General features: G+C 38.0%; 2 protein-coding genes across 3 annotated transcripts in view; both read right to left on the bottom strand.

Moving 5' to 3' along the window:
* TRMU (tRNA mitochondrial 2-thiouridylase) overlaps nt 1-23,234 on the bottom strand; it is a 376,674-nt gene that overhangs the window by 57,475 nt on the left and 295,965 nt on the right. The gene's annotated exons all lie outside the window — the stretch shown is intronic.
* The window catches only part of GRAMD4 (GRAM domain containing 4), a 78,010-nt gene continuing 56,001 nt past the window's right edge, over nt 1,226-23,234 (bottom strand). For both annotated transcript variants that reach the window (XM_051805176.1, XM_051805177.1), the window contains exons 7-19: nt 22,955-22,980; nt 19,417-19,508; nt 17,769-17,860; nt 16,746-16,794; nt 15,893-15,964; nt 14,549-14,592; nt 14,339-14,448; nt 12,964-13,118; nt 9,014-9,161; nt 8,468-8,561; nt 7,197-7,281; nt 6,081-6,149; nt 1,226-5,105 (exon numbers count right to left, since the gene is read on the bottom strand). In XM_051805176.1, coding sequence (XP_051661136.1) covers nt 5,004-5,105; nt 6,081-6,149; nt 7,197-7,281; nt 8,468-8,561; nt 9,014-9,161; nt 12,964-13,118; nt 14,339-14,448; nt 14,549-14,592; nt 15,893-15,964; nt 16,746-16,794; nt 17,769-17,860; nt 19,417-19,508; nt 22,955-22,980 — 1,138 coding nt within the window. In that variant the 3' untranslated portion in view covers nt 1,226-5,003. The remainder of the gene's footprint in view (nt 5,106-6,080; nt 6,150-7,196; nt 7,282-8,467; nt 8,562-9,013; nt 9,162-12,963; nt 13,119-14,338; nt 14,449-14,548; nt 14,593-15,892; nt 15,965-16,745; nt 16,795-17,768; nt 17,861-19,416; nt 19,509-22,954; nt 22,981-23,234) is intronic.

Genomic DNA, 23,234 nt, shown 5'->3' with positions numbered 1-23,234 from the left:
TGCCGGGCATTAGAGGCTTGTAATCATTAGACTCCAGATAGAGCAGGAAAACAGCTCATTCAACTCAATTCTATAATTTTCATGGGCTGCTAAAGTGACCTTGAAAAAGCAAGCACTGTTTTCAGGTAGACTGTGTTTTCCCCCACAAGTGCCATGGAGTCTACAGCCAAAACCAGACTTCCAGGCTCCACATGCTCCTTTCACGAGCCGTCAGGCAGGCAGGATTGAATCCAATCTTTGTGAGTACTGCTGTAGATGCAACTCATCTTGTACAAATCTTTAATGAAAAATGCTTTAAAGCAATACAAGAGGGAAGTTAAGTATTCTCTGAACGAGTTAAGTATTGTCACAACAAGCGCCATTATATCACCAGAGGCATTGCTGCCACCATGAGAAAACTAAATATTGAAATAAATGGAGCAGCACAGACTCACAACTGGAGGATCCATCCCAGGCTGATCTATTTCAGCCCAGCAAAACACAGACAGGAGTACTGAAGAGACAAACAAACAGGTCTGGATTAGATGACCAGGCAGCTCACTCCTGGTGTTACCTTCCTAACTGCAGACAAAGGCCTGAGAACACAGTGAAAGCCAGTGCTGGGCAGGGAGCATCCCTGGCACACACCATGGATCAGGGTGACAGATTACACAGAAGCACAGCCATGGGCTCAGCAGTGCAGTGTGGGCTGGTGTGACCGGAGAGCTGAAGGGACTGTGGATGCTGCAGAACAGCCACTCGTGGTTATGGAATGCTTCTGCTGAGCACACCTGAAACCTCTGGAGTGGAAAAGGGCTTATCCTCACCTCCAGTGCCCACCTGTAGCACAGTGTGCAGTTACCTGTTTCGTGGTGGAGCTCTGGCAAATATCAGTCTGTACTCCTCTGAACAGTCTCATGTCATCCATGCCCTCCTGCAGTGGCAGCATCTTAGAACTCACTGGTCCCCTCCTTTTTTTTAAATTAACCATATAACTACAAAGTGACAGACTTACAGAAAAGATCTAATCAAAAATATACATACACTCTACAATACAGTTACAGGATTATTTAAAATAAAACACTTGTTCCTTGTTCCTTCAAAAGCAGTGAGGAACCAAACCCACCTGCTTCCCCCACCAGTGATGGACCTGTGGCTATGAATCTGCCAAAAAGCACTAACTCACCTCATTGCAAGAAATCAGGTGTAGTTTTGAAAGATAAGTAATGAAAGTTTGCAAGAGGCATTAGCACAAAGCATTTTTAGGTTTATTTAAATAAAAATTATAATTTATACAAGACTTTTTAAACAAACAAGATTTTCTTAAAAAATGTACAGGGCAAATAATTTCATTATTTCAATTATCCATACAGTATAAGTCTTTTGTCAAACAAAAGTTACACTGATAATGAATTATTTACAATTTCAAAATATAGACTCAAACCTCAGACATAAAAATTTTAACATCCATTATATTTCAATGATTAGTAGAAATTAAACATCTGCCAAAATGTACAGAGTTCAATAAAAACTAACAATGTTTTTAAACAGGTTTAAGTAGCCAAAAAAAAAGTACATCCTTTCATCTCTTCATGGTTGGGTAAAATCCCTTTTCTCTTTGTCTGCAGAACAAGGGTAGGGTTTTGCTGCTGGCATCCTGTGTGATGTTGCTACTAATAAATAGTTTGTTTTATTCAATCTTGCCTCACAAAAGCTACAGTGCACAGAAAGGCATGATTTCATATTTCAGCTTGTTCAGCCTTTTGAATTTAAGTGGTCACTGATAATTAAAGCAGTCAGTTTTCATCTCCCTTTTTTTATTGTCTTTAAAAGGGACTCAAACTAACCAGTGAACTTCTTTTAGAAGTTAAATCCAATTACGTGTGAATGATCCAGACATCTACAGACATCAACAGAACTGCAAATATAAACAGCAATCAGACAGACAGAATGACAAGAACATCACTTTCTGCTATTTAGAAGCACTTTACATTAAGTGTTCCAACCCAGCCTGTTACTGTAGAACACCAGGCTGTACTGCAAAACTAGACAGGAAGATTGGAATTTAAGGTGAGGACTTCAGTGTAATTGTACAAGTCAAGTACATATTTACTCGCTGCCCGTCCTCTCCTGCCCTCCAAACCTGGGAGGGTGTAGCAGCAGGAAAAGCATGAGTAAACACACTAAGGGTACCTTCTGGCATCTTTGAAGTCACATACACCACAGTTATGCAGCAGGAACCCAGATAATGTAAAGTGAAATTTGCAAAATATGTACACAGATGTTTGTCAATTATATTACAACTCTATTAAAAAAAAGAGAAATCCAGTCTGTTTCCTATACATTAGAGTGAATCAATGTTGCATTGCAGTTTGCACTAGGTTTACTGCTTTAAGAATCACTAACTTTTAAGTTCACACTGTTAAAAGTGTGGACTCATTTCAAACATCAGAAAATAAATTTTAAGAGCATATTGTACACATGAGGCATTTCAGTCTGGGAAAAAGATAATGATATCTTTTCTCTGAAGCCTAGATATGGTTAATTGTCCTGGCACCATCAGTATAGATCCTATAGCTCCTTCAGGAACCAGAATCTAGGACAACCTTGTTTACAAGGGTCAACCAGTGAGGAGGAGGGTGGGAGGGGGAGGAGGTAATAAGTACGAGTCAACTGATTTCCTACTGAAACTGCTGTTGTGATCAGAGTGAAGGTATAAATTACACTTGAAAAATGATACAAAAATAAGAAAAAGAGCATGCTCTCTGTAAAAAATATAGTTTTCTGTTTGTTCAAAAAAAAAAGGATAATCTTAAAACACACCCAAGGGATTTTTTTCTTAAGACAAAATGAATGGATCTGATTAAGATTTATATAACATTAAGCCATTTTAATGCCTATTTGTTAGCCAAACGTACTATTCAAGGAAGATTCTAGAAAGGAAAGCCAAATTATAATACACAGAAATTACAAAAAAGAGACTAACTGATTTTAAAGTAGGTTTGAAGAGAAAAATTTAAGATGAAGAATATTTACTTAAACATATAGCCTGAATGTGTGAAGTGATGAAAGCATAAACTGTCAAGCCACATCCACTTTAGATGGTGGCAAAATGGATTTCCCACCTGCTTCACTTACATTTTAAGTTTCCAGGTCCCGAGTTACAGCATACCTAAGGTGGTGTTAGAAACACACCCCTTTTTCAGGTCATTTGAAGACATGTTCAAGTGCTACTCTAAAGGGAGAACTCAAAAATTACATCTTAGCCATTACAGTGGCCTCCCCCCCACCATTCTTGCTTACATTTCCACCCAGGGCACAGAGTTTTACCCTATAAGTGTTTCACTTTATGATACTCAATCAAATCATGGTATTCAGCAATATTTCTTCATATTAAGTTTATATTGAGTTCTCATATCATACCTCTTCACGGTCAGAGTAAAGAAAGGTTTGTACATGTTGACTGCCACCTTCTTCATTACTGCTGCATTTGTTGACACACTTTAATTTAAAACTGTGCTAAGACTTAAACACCCTTTGGGTTTTGTTACCTCTCTCCCCCCCTTCATTTTACCTCTTTCCCTATAAATAAAGAAAATTCTTGTTTAAAAAAAAAAAACAGAGAAAAAAAATCCATGAAATTAAGTCCCATTTTTACACAAGAATTTGCATCTCCATTGTAATTTTTTTTTACAGCCATTCATATAATGTCTGGAGAATCCATACTGCTCAATTGAAAAGACATAGCAAAGGAAAAGACACACTGGAAGGCCTGGCATAACTCCTACTGTGCTTTCATGAAAATGCAAATAAAATTCTAAGCCTCTCAGATGGGTGCCATTATATAGAGTATAAAAGCTTTCTAATATTAAAGACAAAGGTCATTATGTGCTTTGCTGCTAGATAGGCCTGAGAGAGTTCAGAGGAGCACAGCCTTCCTGTTTTACCTGGTAGTTGGGTTTAATTGTTACTAAAATTTAATTCTGCAAGGGGGAAGACAGCAGCATATCAATGCTCCTCAAATTATGCTTTGAGAGGAACTAGTGCTTTCAGTTGCTATATTATAGTGGTTTTTCTCATTACAAGGTAACCCAAGAGAAAAGCCAAATTTAAAAAAGTCATGTCTCAGTTTAGTTTAATTACTCCCACCTCCCCCAACACAAAAAGCCTGCAAGTCTTTAATGCATTAACGTACAAACGCCTTGTACATACAACATGTACAACAGCTGAGCCCTTCTATGACAAGTATCTACAGAAATACAAATATATGATGCCTAACATTTTAGGAACAACATTTTCGTGCCTTCTTTTATAAAAAGTATCTGCCTGCCTTCCTTCCTCTTACTTTAGTTTATTAGGAAAGGAAGATGTAGTTACAAACTTTCTACTCCAATTCACTGTACAAGTAATTGAAACACCTGTATGCAGGAAAAATTGAACCTAACCAAACCAGTAAAATATCCTTCTGTGACACAAAAATTAGCAAGGAGGAGTTATTTTAAGTGCAGTTGTAAATATGAAAATACTGAAATGCCAATACTTCCTTGGTGTTGCTATCAGTTTTAATAAAGAACCCAATTCAAAACTGAGCTGAAGAGAGACTTCAGGCTGCTGCATCCATTATTCTCACATCACAGGGAAAAACAACGAAGATAAAGGGACAAATTAGTGATATCAGTGGAGTTAAAGGGATCATTCTGTTTCACTTCATTACGTAGTCAGATCTCCAAGTATCTTCCCAGCTTTTAATGTCAGTAAATAAACATTAAAAGTGCTTAATGTGCAAGGCTAATAGTGATGATAGCACTTTCACTGTTTTGTTTCATTTTGGTTTTGTTTTTTTTTTACAAAAACCTTAAAAACAAACATGAAGGCATATATAAAATACACTTGATTTATGTAACAGACAGAATATAAACCACCAGACAAGAAAAATTATTGCAAAATAGATGAGGATGTTCATTTTTTTCCACTACCAAGTTGTAAAATAGGAAAGTTTCCTTTAGTTCTTCTAAGATAAGATACTAGCTCTCATTGCTGGATGTTGCAGATGTTATTTTCACATACTGGCTGAGAATTGTCTCAAAAGCTTCATCTCTGTGTACCATGGCACCAAAAATCAAAGGCTAAACAACAGAAAAAAAAACACATCATGTTAGTGTAGAAAGAAAACTGTTTCTCCAGGTATAGTCTTGGCCAGGTCAATAGGAACAGATTAATTGCACTAGAACTGCATTGACAAAGTCATAAGATTACTTTTCTCTACTAAATCCTTGGTTATATGGCAGAGTTTCTAATATTTTCCACTTTTTTATATTCTTCCTAAACTAACCATGGCATAAAATACATCTGGACTGAATATGAGGAATGGAGAACATTGTAACCCACTTTCGTCTCCATCCCCTTGGTGCATGATGTTTTCCTGATTGACCTCTGCCTTCATTAAAGTTCTAAAAATCTTTATCAGTGCCTCTTCATTTTCACTCATAGAATATTTATTTAGGTAGATGAACATTTTCAACCTCCTAATTGTGAAGTACTTCTCAATATCAAACAACAAGCCGAAAAACTCGTACAACAGTCATGTGACTTGGTAAAAAGTTATTTGTAAGTGATTAATTTAAAATAGGGTTCAGACAGATGCTAAGAGATGCTTCAGTTGCCCAAAAGGTATTTGAGGCTTACAGAATCTTAAATCTTATGGTACTAAAGACTGAAACAGGAAACCTTTATCTGAGAGTCAGGCCCTTCCACTCCAAAGCCTCCTCATCCACAGATACTATCAAGCCATAACCTTTTTGTTTCAGACTGTGCAGCAGAGCAGCCCCCACGTTCCTCAAGAAGGATGATGGGGAGAATCTTTCTGAAGTGTTATAGTAAGATAGTCCAGATGCAGTAGAACAAGTTGAATGTCTAATTCATTAAAGTTCTGAAGACAAACATACTGAATAATAGACAAGTGAATTTAAGACAAACAAACAGAAAAAGCCAAATGCTGCTATAAGTGGACAAAAACCCCTTTATGCTGGTGCTAGCCAGAGAAGGAAGAAAAGAAGGGTATGAAGTCAAACAGAGCAATACTGACACAGCCAGCTACTTACTTTTTGTGTAGATGGTGTTGATACAGCAATACCCATCCCTGATCCTGGGAGAACAGAGAGTACTTTATACTAAAAAGAAAAAAATCACAAAAGATACCTTACTTACTGAACAATTGCAAAAGATGCTGTGGAGGTTACATAGCTCATCACTGATATGTCTTCCCAATATTCACACAGAGGAGGAGATCCCCAAATCAGACCTTTGTTTCCCACCTCCGAATAAAAGCAGGTACAGCACATGTTTATGCTTGGCTGCACAATCCCTGTCTCACCTTTGTTAAAAAAACCTGAACAGACACAAAAGGACTTTTATGGCCATACAGACCAACCAACAAACGAGCCAGCATTACCTCAACTATGATGTCTGAAATCCATTAATATGGATTATTAATTCCAATAGGAATGCTCGATTTGAGTGTAAGTTGTCTGCTTTATAGACATGTGATATAAATAGAAGGAATTAATTTGGAAATCTGGAGGTACTTAACACAGTAGCAGACACCAGGCTGTGTTTCTTTGCTCAACACGATTTAATCTGTGGCACTCACGGCCACAAGATGTAGCAGAAAGCAGGTGTGTTTAAGATGAAGACAAGTGAGGAAGGATGACACTGTACTTGCCGTGCTTCCAGCTATCCATTTTGTGCCTGTGTTACTGATGGGTCCCAACTAGATAAACCAGTCTGGCTATTCTAATGATCTGCCTTTCTTCACTGACAACAATCCTTCCTTCCTCTGAGGCACCTACTTTTAAGATGGTGCATCTACCGATATCCACACCCAAAATAAAGTTAGTATTACACTATTCCTGCTAATAATAAATCTTATTAAAGCATATGCAGCAGCTCTAGTCAACACTGGAGTTAATAAACAACACAACTTTAATCTTTAATGCAGGAGTGTAAGGGTTTAGTAAACTACTTTGTCTTCATGCTCATAGTGAGTTTGCTCGTGGTGAGTCTGAATGGCTAAACAAGCAGTTCCAGGAAGAATTACATTTTACTTATAAAAATTATCCATGGCATGCTTTTTCAAAATAATAAGGAAAAATGCAAAACATGACTAGCTGAACAGAAAACCATTTTTCTCCCCTATTTGCAACACCAACCAGACATACCTTCTGGATATCTGTTATATCCGTTAGCTTTATAACCTTATTTTTTTTAGATGAGCCAGATTTTGAGCTTTCAAAGCACAAGTAACTGAAAAAGAGAAAAGAAAATGTTCATTAAGTTACAGTATTCTAAAACAAATTTCTCAAATATTCCTCTTGTCTCTTCTGAAGTTTGAAATCTCACAGGTTAAAATCAGCTTCAAAACCAAAGAAAGAGGCACACAATTTGCAGTTCAGTTATGGTTTGTAATTTAGAGAAAACATTTATAAATTCTAGCAACTGACTGATCAGTCTGAAAGCCCAGAACATATGGTAGGCATACACACACCCAAAAATTCTTGTATTTATATTATTGCATTTAATGGTTAAACCTGACATGCATTTTAAAGACACAGGAGGGATATATATCCTTAAACAGTTGAAATACCAAATCTCCAAAAGCTTATAAATCTTTTACCACCCTAAAAGAAGATTAATGAAAAACACTGTGTTAGTTTCACGGTATTGTGATGCACACAAAAGCTCAGATTTATAAATGCTGGAGAGTGGTCTCCATCACTAGGTGACATTGCATACAGATGAGCTTTACTTCCTTTCATTACACTCCAAAGGAATTTCAGCACAAGACCCAAACAGTAATGACCATAGTTATTCAGCCCTGGGAGGCTGGAAGGTAGTAAGGATTAAAAAAAAACCCTAAAAGCAAACAAAAAGAACCTCACTCAAAAAACAGAAACAAAAAATGAAAACAAAACCCAAACCAACCAACCAACCAACTGGAAAAAAAAAAAAAAAACTCGCCACAAAAAACACCCATAAAAATCAAGTACTGGATTTGAAACCAAGGCTTGATTTTCAGTTTTCTTTTTGTTGCATGTCATTTCAAGGAAGCTATATATTCAGCTTGCTTTAAAATCCAAAAACTAAGACTATTTGCTGTTGATCACAACTTTCAAAGTACACTTAGCTTTTAGGTTTGTTTTCTAGTATATATATAGTTAGCATGTTATCCACATTAAGAGCTCCAGTTACTAACAACTATCTATACAGAGCTACTCTGCATTCCTATGCAGGCCTTCCCAAGGCAAAATCACTTTTGTTAAGCGTTGCCATATACCAGATTCAGTTCTCCCTATGATGCTTTTTTGAGGTTATAAACCACCTCGAAATGGCATGTTTGTTTCAAAACATTGTTAAAGGATCACTTTTAGATTCAAATTCTTTAATGTCTTGCATTTCCCTCCTAAAAAATGTGTGGAGTGCAATGACTCACTTTTCTGTGACATAAAGAATTCCATGTCTGATGTAGTCTGTAGGCATCTTCTTATCTCTGTTAATCAAGCAACAGCGCCAGCCATTTTCAGACGCTGAAAAAATCATAACAAGAATTCTTAGTTTAAGAAAAAGAAAGATAGACAGGCACTACCCCCAACAGTTTCCTTATAAAACAGAAAACAATGAATATTAAACTTTAGATACCTAAAACTAAAAGTGCTTAGAAAGAAAAGCCTAAATAAGGTGTTTTAGACATCATAACATCTGTTTTAACACTGGTTTTAAAAACCCAAAACAAAAACCACCCACACAATTATTCCCTTTAACTTGACTATTGGATTTGCATAACCACAAAAGGCACATCAGGCTGTGCACTTTTTCAAAGAGCAAGGATGTGGAATGAAAGCAGCTGTCTCCATTCATCCTAATTTAAAGCAAGACTTTTTAATCAAAAGCTTACACCTACGCAAGGCACAGAAAGGGAATTCAACTTTAAACTATCCTTGGCTTTTTACAAAATATTGGCCTTCCTGTGGCATCATACCTGTCAAAGGACGTTCATTCTCTGACAGGTTAAAAACTTCATGGAAATTCCCCTTCTTGGTGGTATGCAAACGACTTGTGTCTTCATCTTTGCTTATTCCGGTTGGGGCGCTTGAGCCCACGTAGATTCTGGATCCTGTTGTTTGAATCTGCAGAAAAAGAATCACGATTCCAAAATCTGAGCATCAATATTTAAGCTATACTCTTAAAAATAATTTGGCTAACTATTCTTTAAAAAAAAAAAAAATCTACAGTGCAACAATTTTCATTAATTATTTCAATAAAGTTAACTTTGGACTACTGCATTATACTGTTGCTATAACACCAATCTCTAATACAGCACCTGAACATAACCTTTCAAAGTGCTGCCCTTTGATGGACACCCTTTGCAGGGGTGAAGTACGTGGTGCTAAACACACCTACCTTAAAATACCATTTTTCTACAGTAAAGGCTATATCTGATTAGATACAGCTAAGTCACTGCACACAGCTCCAACGATTATAACTAGCAGGACTACTACTGGCTTGTCTTCAAGAGTTAGACAAAATATTACTGCACAAAAGAAGTTTAGAAAGAAAAAAGAGCAAAAAAAAAGCCACACAAAACTGCATAAGCTCATTATAAATACAAATGCTGAAATTGAAAGGAAGTTTTCCACGCTATGATCCATACCTTTTCATGCCCTGACAGCTGGCAGGAAAAGAAACAAACAACACAAATGTGACAGTGACAAAAGAAAAAAAGTAAAATCTATATAACAGTATAATACATAGAATAAAACATGAACTGAGTGACACTGCAAGATCTTGCTCACAAACCAAGAGACTACACACAATGAATGCAATTAAAAAAAGAGTTATCCGTGATTAGAGCACACCAGTTAAATTTATTCAAGGTTGCATTACAGCCATTGATCTTTCCCTTGCTTTGAAGTTACACTGAATTTTGAGTGTTGACATATGAACTAAAATCTGAATGGCTGTCAGCATCCTTGTGGGGAAAATAGGAAGCACTGAGTTCCCAAAACCAAAGTACTTGAGTAAAATCTACTTTTAAATAGAGCTCCTGAAGCACTGGAGACTGCCCTAGCAACAAGCCTTGCTTCTGGAAGGACAGCAGGCAGTTTCTTTTGGAAAGCTTGCCTGCATTTGCTTTTTCATCTTGGTGGGGCACCACATGTTTCCAAAAGCTAGCTTTTGTCATTGATGCATTAGCAGTTCTGTTCTTAGCCCTAACATACACATGCAATTAAACAACTGGAAAACCGGCAACATGGAAGCTCAGGACTAAGCTCTTCCTCTGTGAAGGCCCAATGCTGTTGAAGGCCAACCAGCCTCCAGCTGTTTTTTTTTTTTTTGCACTAAGTTGGCAGCCCTTGACACTTTGCAGGATTTAGAGCTAACAAAAGAAATCCGAAGCAAATGAAAAATGTGTACTGCAATTGCTAACTAGAAACCAGACTAACAAAACAGGCACAGCAGAGGGTTTTTGTCATCCACCTTTTAGGGTACAATGATGCCTTGGGAAAAAAATAAAGTAAGTGGCTGATGGTAACTGCAATACTGCCTCAGGTATTGCTCTTCTGCAGTGCTCTTAGCAGTGATCAAGTCCCTGGAACCAAGGAAAATAACAGCTTCTCCAACAATCTGTGTATAAGTACGGATGAGAAGAACTTTTTGAAATCCTTCTTAGACAAGTTATTTGGCTGCACATGCACATAGCCAGGTGAAGCTCCATGGCCCAAAACAAAAAAAGATCAGGGCAAGAGGTCTAATGTTTTTTGCGCTGGAATAAGGGCTATTCCTGTTCTTTGCTACACTGCTTCATACCTACCTGTTATACAAAGAGATTAAAAAAAGGAGTTTAGACTTCAGCACCACATCCCATCTGGTGGTTGAAAATGTGAGAAAGTTCTGCCCTTACTTCCAGTCCTGCCTAACACATGCAAACGTTTCCTCTAACCACTCAGGCTTGAGACAACCTATGGTCAATTACTAAGCGAAAAGCATTGCACCCAACTTGGATAAGCCTTAAATCTAACTGGAAGTGATCGGATTTGTAATGCTGAAGAGTCCTGGTTGTCTAAAAATGTCACCAACAACCTGGAGGTAGGAATACCTGGAGGTATTCCATTTCACTTGATCTGTCATCAGCTTTTGACATACAGCCTTTACTGATCAGATATTGTTGTCAGGACTGTTCTCTAAGGACATGGGGTCAGAGTAGTGGTACAGGCAATGAATAATGCATTGTGTTTAAGTTTACAGTGTCTTGTATGCTGTTTGATGATAAGAAGCAAAGCCAATGTACACATGCTGGTACTACATGCGTTTGGGCTCTGTCTTCTATGAAAAAAATGAAAAGCCCATCTGATTTTTACCTTTTTGTACAAAAATTTATTTTTCATACTATGAGGTTTGCAGAAATCTCTCAAGGGGTGTAAAATTACTGAGATCAAGTTAATGTTTTCAAAGATATTTGGATGCCTTCCAGGCAGAGAAGCCAAGGCCACCAAGCCAGACATGACATTACAAAATCCCTGGTCTACTTGTCAAAACTTAAGCCATGAAGAAAACCCAGAAGGAATAATTACTCTCTAAGCTTATGGATTCAAGTTTAGCAATTCAGAACCTTTCCCCCTCTAGGGCAGATTAGAGAGACCCATCAAGAAGCTGTCACAACCACCACAATCTGTGACAAACAACCTGTAAGCTCAAGAAGCACAGAAACTTTTAAGGCCATCTTCTGCAAGCAAGAGAAATACAGGCCATGGATGGCTTCATCTAAGTGTTCATTTACTTTTCTCACCCCTTGGAAACAGGAGCAAAAGATTCACTCTCTGTCTTCTCATCCCTTGGAAAATAGGAGCAAAAGATTCACTCTGTCATAGACTGTCCTTCTCTTCCACTTCCTTCTGAAATACTCAGATTATGCTCCAGTTATTTTACCACCAACTGCTCCATCACTCCCAGAACCCAAGACTTCTTCATCACAACAACTGAGGGTTCATGTGCTTTTATCCCTTTTGCTCTCCAGTTGTGTACCCAGCCTGAATTATTGCTCAGTGCTGCACATTTCAGACAATACTCTGATACTCCATGAATGCAATCAGATATTGTGCTAAGAGGCATTAAGCAAATGCTAAAATGGGAATTAGACTGAAGATTTATTACAACTACTTTAATTTTTAAACTAATAAACATTGACAAATTCAGGGACAAGGAAATGCATGACTAGTTTTTCAGTTATCATGTCAGGCTCCAAAACAATTTACCAAGATGCACAAAATACAACACTTGAGATTTAACTATGACATTTTAACAAAAAGAAAATGTACTGTTGGAGTACCAACATGGTGAGAAGTCCTTTATCACCACTATGCTAAAAAGTCACCTAATAAAAATAACTGTAAGACATAACACCTAAATCTGTAAACTACTTTACTACCTCTGCTAATGCTTATCCCATTAGTAAGGCACATATTATAATCAAGCCTTTTTTTATTTTTTTTAACTAACTGTTCTTCAATTTACCTAAGCATCTAAATTTCCACTGAAAAGGAATGTCTAAGTATAGAGGTGGATGCATAAACACTAGATTTTGATAATAAAATCACACAGAATGTATGTTAGAGAAATTGATATGAATACAGAAGATGTTATATTTCTGTGTTTAGCTTCATATGATTCACAGTGTATATATATATATATATATATACACAGATATATATATGCACAAACATTTTGATAATTGAATCTTTTCATACAACAGAACTCATAGAAAAACTGTGAATCTTGAAAATAATAAAAAAATAGAACTAACATTGATTGTTAGGATTTAATTAAGCTTATCTTTAATGTGCTCTAGTCACTGGAGAAAAGGGAAGGGGAGAAAGGGATCTGATTTTCAGATGTTGGGAACAGAGGGACAAAAAGATTTATTACCCTTACCCGTCTCGACACTGTAGCATTAGATCTTTCTTTGAGCTGAGGATCTGTCAGGAGACTTATCCAGATGATATACGGAGTATCATACTTAGCTCTTAGTCTGGGGCATCGTTTGAAGATAAAATCAACAAGGAAAAACTTTGTTCCAACATAGAGTCCTGAAAAAAATTCACTTCAGTATGCATGTTGGAAGGGCATTAAGAACATCACTGTTTTAATAATGTTTTAACAAGTTAATGAATGAAACCAAATTCTGCATCTTCAATCATGGTGTTAAACCATTCCCTTGGTTTTATATTTTGATTCTTCTTCTAATGACAGAAAATTATTTTTCTTTTCCTCCCTGCCCAGATTACTTCCTCCCCATTCTCAGTTCTTTTAAAGCACTTATATAGCTGCTATTATGCAGAAGAACATTAAAACAACCCAAACATATGTTCTAGAACCAGTCTGAAAACACGATATACTTCCAAAACAGAAAACAGACCAAAGCATTCAACTCTGCAGCTCCTGCAAGAATTTAAATGGCAACAGAGGGCTCTCACGTACTACATAAAAGTCTACCTTCCAGTCCCTCCTCTTATCTTATCCAAGTTATTTCCTTGCATTCTGCCAGATTAAAAAGGGCTTAAAATACTCTCTCAAAACTTTACTGAGTGCAATTCAGATCTCCTGAGAGTCAGAGTAAAAAAATAATTCCTCATACATCTAATTCAACTGCCACATTAAGCAAACCTACATTTATGTTCAAGCTAACACAATTTGAAGTTCAGTGTCACTAAAAGTAATACTCATTTTATTATATCATTACTTAAATGAAGAAAAAAAAAAAGGGAGGTTCTTGGTTCACAGTACAGGGTTTCATACCTTAGAAAAATGATGGTCTCATGCTGTAGTGAGAACCCTCCTTTCCCAACTCCCAGTTGAGACTAATTACCTGCCACTTCACCCACAGTTCGTTTTGTCCAGCCTATCCACCAAGTTTTACAAGTATTCCCATTAACTTTTCCATTCCAACTTACCCTATCATCTTCAGGCCTTCTGTGTCTTGCCACATATTTACAAAGATATATGAGCAAAATATAGGACTTTCCAGAAGCCTTATATCTGACAGTCTGAAGAGCTCTGCTAACAGCTCATCATAAACTTCTCCTCAAGAAGCAAAAGCATTAACCAGTCCTTTTCTATTATATACAGAGATGGTTTTTGAAACTCTCATGACAAATGATGCCAAGTACAACGAAGATACTTTAAAACACTGTGTTATTTATTAATGAAGGTTTTCTTTCTTAAACTCTAAAATTCTCCATCTAAAGATCATGTAAATTTTAACGCGTTAAATCTAGACTGTAACAGGTCAATTATTTATTGTGTTTACCCAATCCAAGGCCAAGAATCCTGTACGGCAAAAAGCAGGATGCAATAAAAGCTGCCCACAGAGCAACATAGAGCTTCTGTGTTATTTCTGGCTGGACCCACATAAACAAGCTGCACAAAAAAAAAAAGAAACAAAATTTTATTACCAGTGTTCCAAATACTGGTCCAGTCTTGTTTTAAAGGGAAAAAATACTCATGTCAGATAACTTACTTTTTAAATTTTTCCAGTATGTCTGCCATCTTGCCAAAAAGGTTCTGCATAAGAAGCAAGAGAATTAAAACTAAGTCCTGCATTGTTTTGGGTGGTTTTGTCCACATAATGGAAACCAACAGTTATCTTACTCTGTTGGTAAGCAATTTCCAGAAGTGGGGTTTTTTTAACTAATTTTTAGCCATTATATACTTCACAATTGAGGAAATACAAAACTGAATAGCAATACTCAATGACTTCTATCTAATTTAACATCTTGTTCTGGACCTTGTAATTGATAGTTAGAAGTGAAGAAACTATTTGATCCCACTGTCACAACGGGAACATATCTACATTACTGCAAATACAGCTGCCAATCTAAGAGCTCAGAACTTCTGCTATTAGGTAACAAAATGGGAAATTTCTTCACACATTTTGAGCACTGAAACTTGGGAAAGTGGTTACTGAGTTCATCAAAAGGACTATTTGCTTCCTAGTAGCCAGCCATATCAGGTTTTTATAATAAGCCCATGGAGTTACTTGATTCCATATAATTCCAACAACTATTGATGCAAACTGACCACTGCTTAGGACTAAGAGAAACCTTCTCTGACCGATCCTTGCTGTCAGAGCACTTGAAAATTTCCCTCTCCCAATAAATTTCCATAAACATATGCACTGCCACCAGCAGAAGGCAGGAGCTGAGCATACGCAGCTGGCAAGGGAAAGGTAAACCCTGTTCAACAGCAGCACATCATTTGACATGGCACAAGGCTGCAGTTTAACTGGGTGGTGCAGTCACTCAGCTGCTATCTCATCAAACTGATGAAGTCAGGAGAAAACCTTCCTTCAGCCTCTCCCACACAAGCAGATTTCAGGGCTTGAAGGGGGTGGAGTTTTTAAAAACATGCTATTTTAGAGATGCAGTGCAAACTGTTGAATTAACACCTAAACAGACAGTAGCCTTCAGCTAAATCTTGAAGGAATAGAGCCTCCTACATCAGTTTTGTGACTAGCAGATTTGGGATAAGGACCCACCCTCCAGTACATTGGTAAATTCACCATCCAATCTACCTTATCAGAAACTTATATGAATATATAAGGAAGAAAACTGTGAAAGCTCCAGAGTTCACTCAGAGATGTGACCAGAGAACCTCAACCAGTTCTCTGAAGCATCATGCCACTTCAGAAGCTCCAGGAATCTTAACAAGATCTCCATTGCTCATAGGTAAAAAAGATGCCTATGCAAGAAAAGTATTTCTGAGTGTTTTCACATGCTGCATAACAACATCCTTTGACCACTTGGACTATGAACCTCCTTGTTTCTAAGGGAGCAGCCAGAGAGATTGGAGAGCAGCACAGTACCTGCGCCTTCTGAGCCACGTCTAGAACAAGCTGAAACTTTTCAGACACAGTCAGGTCCTCTTTTGCATGTTCCTTAGGCAAGAAAGAGACAATCCATTAATTTTCGGCTCAGATGAAACGTATTTTACAAAACTTCTCAAAACAAGGTGATCCCTCAACATTCTTGGCAACAGTCCTCTCCCTTTAAATAGTCTCTAAATTTACCAACATCCTCTCTTGTTTCAGATCTACTTTCTATGTCTTTCATTGCTAGTTATCTTTAGACCTTATTGCTCTCTACAGCTACCTGAAAGGAGGTGGTAGCAACATGGGGGTCAGTCTCATCTCCAAGGCAACAAGTGACAGGTCAAGAGGAAACGGCCTTAACTTGTGCCAGGGGAGGTTTAGACTGGATATTCGGAGAAATTTGTTCACGAAAAGGGTTGTCCAGCCTTGAAATAGGCAGCTCAGGGAAGTGGAGTCACCACCCTAAAGGTATTTTATGTGTCACTTAGGGACATGGACCAGAACTCATTGATGGACCTTGCAATGTTAGGTTAACGGTTGGACTTGATCTTAAAGAAAACTGAATGCAAGGCTTCTTGAAGATCCCACAGGACCTAACTTGTCCCAAACTGATATCTTAAGATTCATTGCATAAACGTATTTCAGGTTTTGAGTATTTTAAGGTGAAGCACCTGATTCTAAGAGTGCTGTTAGTAAAGACTTCTAAATTACAAAAAGAAAAAAAAAAAGTAATGTCTTTACTTGCGCCTCACTCTTCCTTTCACAAATACCCCACACGAATGCAGAGGAAGGTTTAAAGGTGCAATTTTTTTCATAGGTGTACAGGCCACGCTGATCAAAGACCTACCATGGGTTCAGAAACTTCAGGCACAATGCTCCACTGTATTCTCCAACCCCTAGAAATTATGGAAACAGTTAAAGAGAGCAAGAACTTCTCCACCTGCCAACATGAATTATTTGTAAAGGGTTAAAAAGTAGTTTTCTGCAACAAGGACTTATAGCCTAAAAGTTAATATATAATCCCCAAATTAAGAAAGAACCCACAACATGACAAAAGCACAAGTGGCCAACAACAGCCAGCCTTAAAAATATTAGCTAAGTAGATACTGCACAGAAATACTGCTTGTGGGTTTTACAACAAAAGTTAATGCTGGACACAGAATAAATGATTAGGAATATTTTTTCTTTTTTTTTTATGTTAACAAAATTACATCAACTTATTCAGGAGCCTTGTTCCTACCAGTAATTCTCAGGGAAATGGTAAGTATCAATTAAGAAGTCAGAAACTTATTTTAACATATTCACATTAAGGTACTCTGCACCATTTTAAGGGGGAAAACACCATCACCATAAAGTAGCATTTTAAAAAGATTGTCTTAATATAGAAAACATACATTACAAAAAAGTCTTCATTTTTAAAAGAGACTGAATTTACAAATGGAAGACACTTTGGATAAAGCATGCCAAGAGCTACGGAAAAAGGCAAAACTGCAATTTTAGGTGAAAATTCTGTCCAGGGAAAAGCAGCTGACTTCAATATTTAAGGTGATGTTCCCCAAGTACTCTAAATGCCGCAGAATTTTATTTTAGAATTTTAGTGTGCTGAGGGCACACTAAAATTTTTTTATTTGAGAGCATGCAACATTATTTATGATGACACAAGTCACAGGATACAAAGACAATTCCCTATAATAGTAAAAGATTTTAGAAACTGAGCAATGACACTAAGGATATTAGAGTTTGAATTTCTCTTTGTTAGACATAACCCACAACATTAGAAAAGGTAACAGTTTACAACTCAACACAAGAACAATAAGACATCTTTCAAGAAAAGCATTACAAGAGAATAAGCTAGTATTTAAGTAAATACCTGGCTATGAGGTAATTTAGGGATAACCTCAAAATCGCTAAAAATAAGAACATAGGAATGGCCCAGCCATGCCATACAGCATTCATGTAAATCTGCAGATTAAGAAGAAAAAACAAAGACAGATGTGGATTACAAACTGAGGTACAGTGAGTTGCATGAAATACCATTTCCCACTATGCTGAAGGGCTCAGAATCATGCAACTAATTTTAAAAAAATTAATAAATTTTAGCCCCCATGACTGACAACAGCCCTGTACTTATCAATGTAAGTTAAAACTGAAAATGAGCCAGATCTCCGGAGATTACACCTAACTAGTTTTCAGCTGCCTGAGAGAGAGTATTGAGTATTTGCAACACTACAATTACATGAAGGGGTAGGAGGAAAAAAAAAGAAGTAAACTTTAAAGTCTGTGAATCTGCTACATGATCATGATATGGTCACTAATGGTATAGAAGAAGAGTTATAATGATTAGCCCCATACTGGGCAACAGGATAAACTCTTGCTCTAGTATTTCAAGTAAATAAATTCCAGATATCTACCAAGTCTAAAAAGATTGGAGGAAAACAGGTTTTATTTTACATAACAAGTACAAACACAAAGGTATTCTGTTCCCTTCCCAGCTTCTGAAAATAGAGACTACAGTCTCTCTGTGAGAGATGATACGGTTTTTATGGATAACCCCAAAATGAAACATTGCTCTGGCTCCCAGGTCCAGAGCTTTCAAAAAAAAAAAAAAAAAAAAAAAAAAAAAAAAAAAAAAAAAAAAAAATCAGCTGAAGTTTCTTCTTTTGGCTTTTATCTGAAAAATGGGTTTACCAAGAGAGGCAAGAGGAAAATCAGTAGATTAAGAGAAGGGACAGACACAGGGCACTGGGACAGGGAAGTCTCCACCTCAATATTCCTTCAGTTGTGCCATGTAAAATAGCATAGGCTCTATAACTTACAGGAAGGGATCATTTAATGAAAAAGTGTGTGACATTTTCACCAGACAGGCTCATTCAGCTACGACTACTAGTAATTCCTTTGATAGAACAATATTTCATATACACTATGACCAAAAGAATTTAGATCATTTAATTAACATTCAGAAGGAAAAGAAATCAAAACTCCACTAAATACTTATGTCTCTTTGAGACATCCAAACCCCCTTAGATAGCATGGGAATGCTTGAATTTAGCTCACAGATCTGATATTTGCACATGAAATGATACTGAAATCAAGGCATTTTGCCTCTCCTCACTATGATCCTAACAAGTGGCAAAGAGCACTGATGAGGAACGATAGCTTCTCATCAAACAACCACTATCAGCATTTCAGCCCTAGGCAACAAGAGACTTTGCAGAGGCTGAAGTTACCACCAAATTACTAGGACTGGGAGACAAAAAACAAGAGAACAATGCCCAGATCATTTTAAGTTATTTTATGACAAAGCTATGCTACAAGAAACCCAGGATACACAATTTAAATGGTTTTGAAATATAACTAAAGTGACAACTACTGGTATTTTGTGTTAAATGAAATTACACTATTTGATTTGACTTGAACTGTAGCACAACCCCTACTCAGATATGGCATTTTCAATGAATTTCAGCAAATAATAGATTTTTTAAAGTACTTAGTACTCCCAGAAGAATAGGATAACTTACAATAAAGGCAATAGCAGAAGTGTAGATAGAATACCAGTCTGATAAGGCAGAAAGATTCTTCACAAAATTAGTAACAGGTTTGGCACCTCTCTCTAAAGAGAAGCAGAGAAAAAACAGAACTGTTAGAATTAGCTGGCAGTAGTTAAATCACTTGTAAATGACAAACAACTAAATTAGAAAATTATTAAGAATATTCAAGACATGTAATGACAAAAGGCTTATCCAAATAAAGAAAAATTAAATCCATCAATGTAACTGAGAAATTAGTTAAAGAATGCATTTCCAAAAACTAAAGTATTATCCAAGACAAAAGTTATGTATAGACTCTTAACACATACTATAGACAAAGAAAAAAAGAAAACAACATCCTTTACAAGGGTACCCTGGATGCTAAAAGCAGTCTGTTCTGAGACCTGTCCATACTACCCCAAAGACCTCTGCACAGGTCAGCTCATCCCACTGTAAAACAATGTACATCAGCCTGACTGCATCGCAAGCCACCAAGGAACAACTCAAAATTACAGAATCATTTAGGTAGGAAAAGACCTTTAAGATTATCATTGCATCCAACCATTAACCCAGCACTGCCAAGTCCACCACTAAGCCATGTCCCTAAACAATCTGTAGAGCCTTCCTGCCCACCAGCAGATCAACGCTCCTACTCAACTTGGTGTCACCTGTAACCTGAGGGAGCACTCAATTCTCTTGTCCAGGTCATTGATAAAGATATTAAACAGGACTGGCCCCAATCCCAAGCCCTAGGGAACACCACTACTGACCAGCCTCCAATTGTATGCAGCACCATTCATCACCACTCTCTGGGCTCAGCCACCCAGCCAGGTTTCTACCCAGCAAAGCATACACCTGTCCAAGCTATGAGCAGCCAGTTCCTCCACGAGAATTCTGTGGGAAATGGTGTCAAAGGCTTTATTATAGTCTAGGTAGACAACTGTGGTGGGGGGAAACAGTTTCCCCCCTGCAGTTATAAAATGGTAAAACCCCAGGGGGTGGTGACTCTTGAAGTTTTGAGGTTTTACCCAATGAGCACTTCTGCAAAATATAAACATATCACAAGCAGAGCGGAAGAGAAGGTAGTGGTAGTTGTTGTTGAAGTTGTTCTGAAGCCACCAGCTGAAGGGGCAAGAGCCCCTCTGGGGGGGCCCTGGCTGGGGTCATAGAAACTCAGAAGCAGTGTTAAACTGGACTGAGGTCTGTGACTTTTTTCTCCACCGTGAGCAGCAGAAGCGGCGGCAAAAACAACTCTGGCTGGAGACAATGGCAGAGAGCCAACTGATAAGAACTGAAGAAGCAGCAAACAGCATGCAGCCAAGGAAGACACAGAGTTGTCTGAGAGAGCCCAGAAAGAGAGCCAGCAGCAGAGAGAGTAGACCTAAGCTCTACAGACAGAGTTTTTGGGGTAAGAACTGAACCAAAAGACCACAAGCTCCTTGGAGACCCCTCACTTCCTAGAAGGGAGGGGTGAAGTGCTACTGCACTGCAGAAAAGAGCTGAAAAGCTCCAAGAAAGAATGCGGAGGGGGTGACCTTGGCCCCCCCCGTTGCTTGAGACAGAGCACAGAGCTCTGCAAAGGGGACTTGAATCCCCTGAAGATACAGACCGTCACGAAGACCCCTGTGCTTCGTGGTACGACGTGGTGACGCGACCATTGTCTGGGTGAACGCAGCCCACGGAAGATAAGACCCTCGCTTGAGGACGAGTGGCCGAGGGGCTTGGATACCCCCTCGTGTGTACTGGCAGAGATCCAGCTACAGCTGCTGCATGAGAAGAGGACAGATGCCTGCTGCCCTAGAGACATTGCTGCTCTGAGAGTAGAAAGGGATCTTTTCCTACTTCCCTCCTGGACTTTTATTTGGAGGGGAGAAGATATTTGATCCATTGTAAATACTTTTATGTCATGGTAGAGATAGCTAAGATTGTATATAATGTATTGTAGTATTTATTTTGTACAGTCATCATAATATATATTCCCTTCCCCCATTTTGAGTCTCGTGTGGTGTCTGGGTTGAGATGTGGGAGGGGGACTTGGACTAGGGAATTGGGTTTTGGAGCTCTCAAACCATGACAACAACATCCACAGCCCTTCCCTCCCTTGCTGCTGCTTCAGCTATCTTAAAGCCAGGCTAAATCTGTGTTGGCTATGTTTCTGCAGGACTCTATCCATTAGTAGCACTTTGCTGCTTACTCTTTCCAAGCCAAGCAACACAGCACATCACTGCTTCTGAAGAAGTCTGTCTCCCACCTCTGCAGACCTTTGTTCTTGTCGTCACTGTATGGGAGACTGACTTGTGCTGTGAGAGGCCCACAGACAGATGCACACAGCCAGCAACAGCAAGAGGGGCTCTTTCTCAGCTCCCTAAAACCCACTAGTCCTTTACTCTCTTCCTCTAAGCTCTTTTACCACTTAGACAAACTAGCTAGGGACACAAGGAAACAGAAGAGGGCTGCTGCAAGACGACCTTTGCTTTCTTTATTGGAACACACTAGTTTTGCCTTCCCTGCTGAGCAGAGTGACAACTCCTCTTGCACAAGGAGCCCCAGAAGCCCTCACCCTCATTTGCAGTAGAACTCACACTGGAGGAGGTCATGGACTTAAGCACTGCTTCCATCTGCTCTGCTCCAGCACACTAAACAAAACCCATAGTGGAAACTGCTGGTGACAACAAGGTTCTGGAGAGCTCTGACTGATCATCAGGCACCTCGGACAACAGGGATCTAGATTTTATGGCTCACCTAGTGGAAGTTAATAACCACTCAAAGCTTAAGTTTAATACAGGTTTTTGAAAGGTATTCTGAAGGCAATGCACATATACCACTGAGAACAAGTCACAAGTATTCTCCCAAATAAAACTACAACCAATACCAGTATTAAGGAGAAAAAAACTGACCTTACATGGAGATTACAGACCCTTATTTCAACTCTACCTTCCTCTCTACAATAATTTACCAATTTGGAACATGTATCAACATATTTTTTTTTCAGGCTAGCAATTCTTTGAAAAACAAAACTTTTGGAGGGCTTAACTGCTTTGCTTAACCTGCCATCTTGCATCCTCCACCTTCCAAAAAAAAATTTATCAGCAATCCAAGAGAAAGACATGCAAGACACACTCAGGGTATGCACTGTCCGAGACCCACTTCTTTGAAAGTAAAAGTTGATAAACCAGCAAGTAAACTACAAGCAGCTAAGACATAAGCAAATGAACACTCTTACTTCTGCCAGTGAACAAATACCCTATTCTCACTCATTGCATGTTTACACATTTTAATTAACATTATATATTTGGTTCAGAGATAGATACCCTATGTAATTCAATATTAAACAGAATCACAGCTTCTATCCCTAGTCCTCTAAGTTACTTTGCACTCCAAACACTAATTCAAGATTCCAGAACCTTTTCTGCTTATGAACTAGTAGAAGCATTTCAAAACGCTGTATTTTAAAAAGCAGCAATCCTGCCAATAGGGTTACTAAGAACTACTGTTATTTCTAGACAATAAAACAGTGCTAAGTACTTACTTAATCTTCTCAAATTTTCAGTCAACCTGAAAAATAACAGATAAAAGCAATGTGTTAAATAGGTAACCAGTGCACAGTTGTGTACATTTGATCCCTGAAATACTCCTTACAGTTATAAATTATATGTGCATAAAGCTTCACTCTTGCCTGTTAAAAATTGTGTTTCTAGTAACTAATACAGTCCATCTTGCATCAGACCAAAAACTGAAGTGTAAAAGCACTCCAGCCTACAACTTGGTGCACAGTTTTTGGGAGGCATATGAAGGAACCTAGTAAATAA

Source organism: Manacus candei, unplaced genomic scaffold, assembly GCF_025592945.1.
Source record: "Manacus candei isolate 608988 ecotype Guabito, Panama unplaced genomic scaffold, ASM2559294v1 h1tg000063l, whole genome shotgun sequence".
Taxonomy (NCBI): Eukaryota; Metazoa; Chordata; class Aves; order Passeriformes; family Pipridae; genus Manacus; species Manacus candei.
The sequence above is the reverse complement of the archived record's forward strand: the minus strand, read 5'-3'. Positions and strand labels throughout refer to the sequence as shown.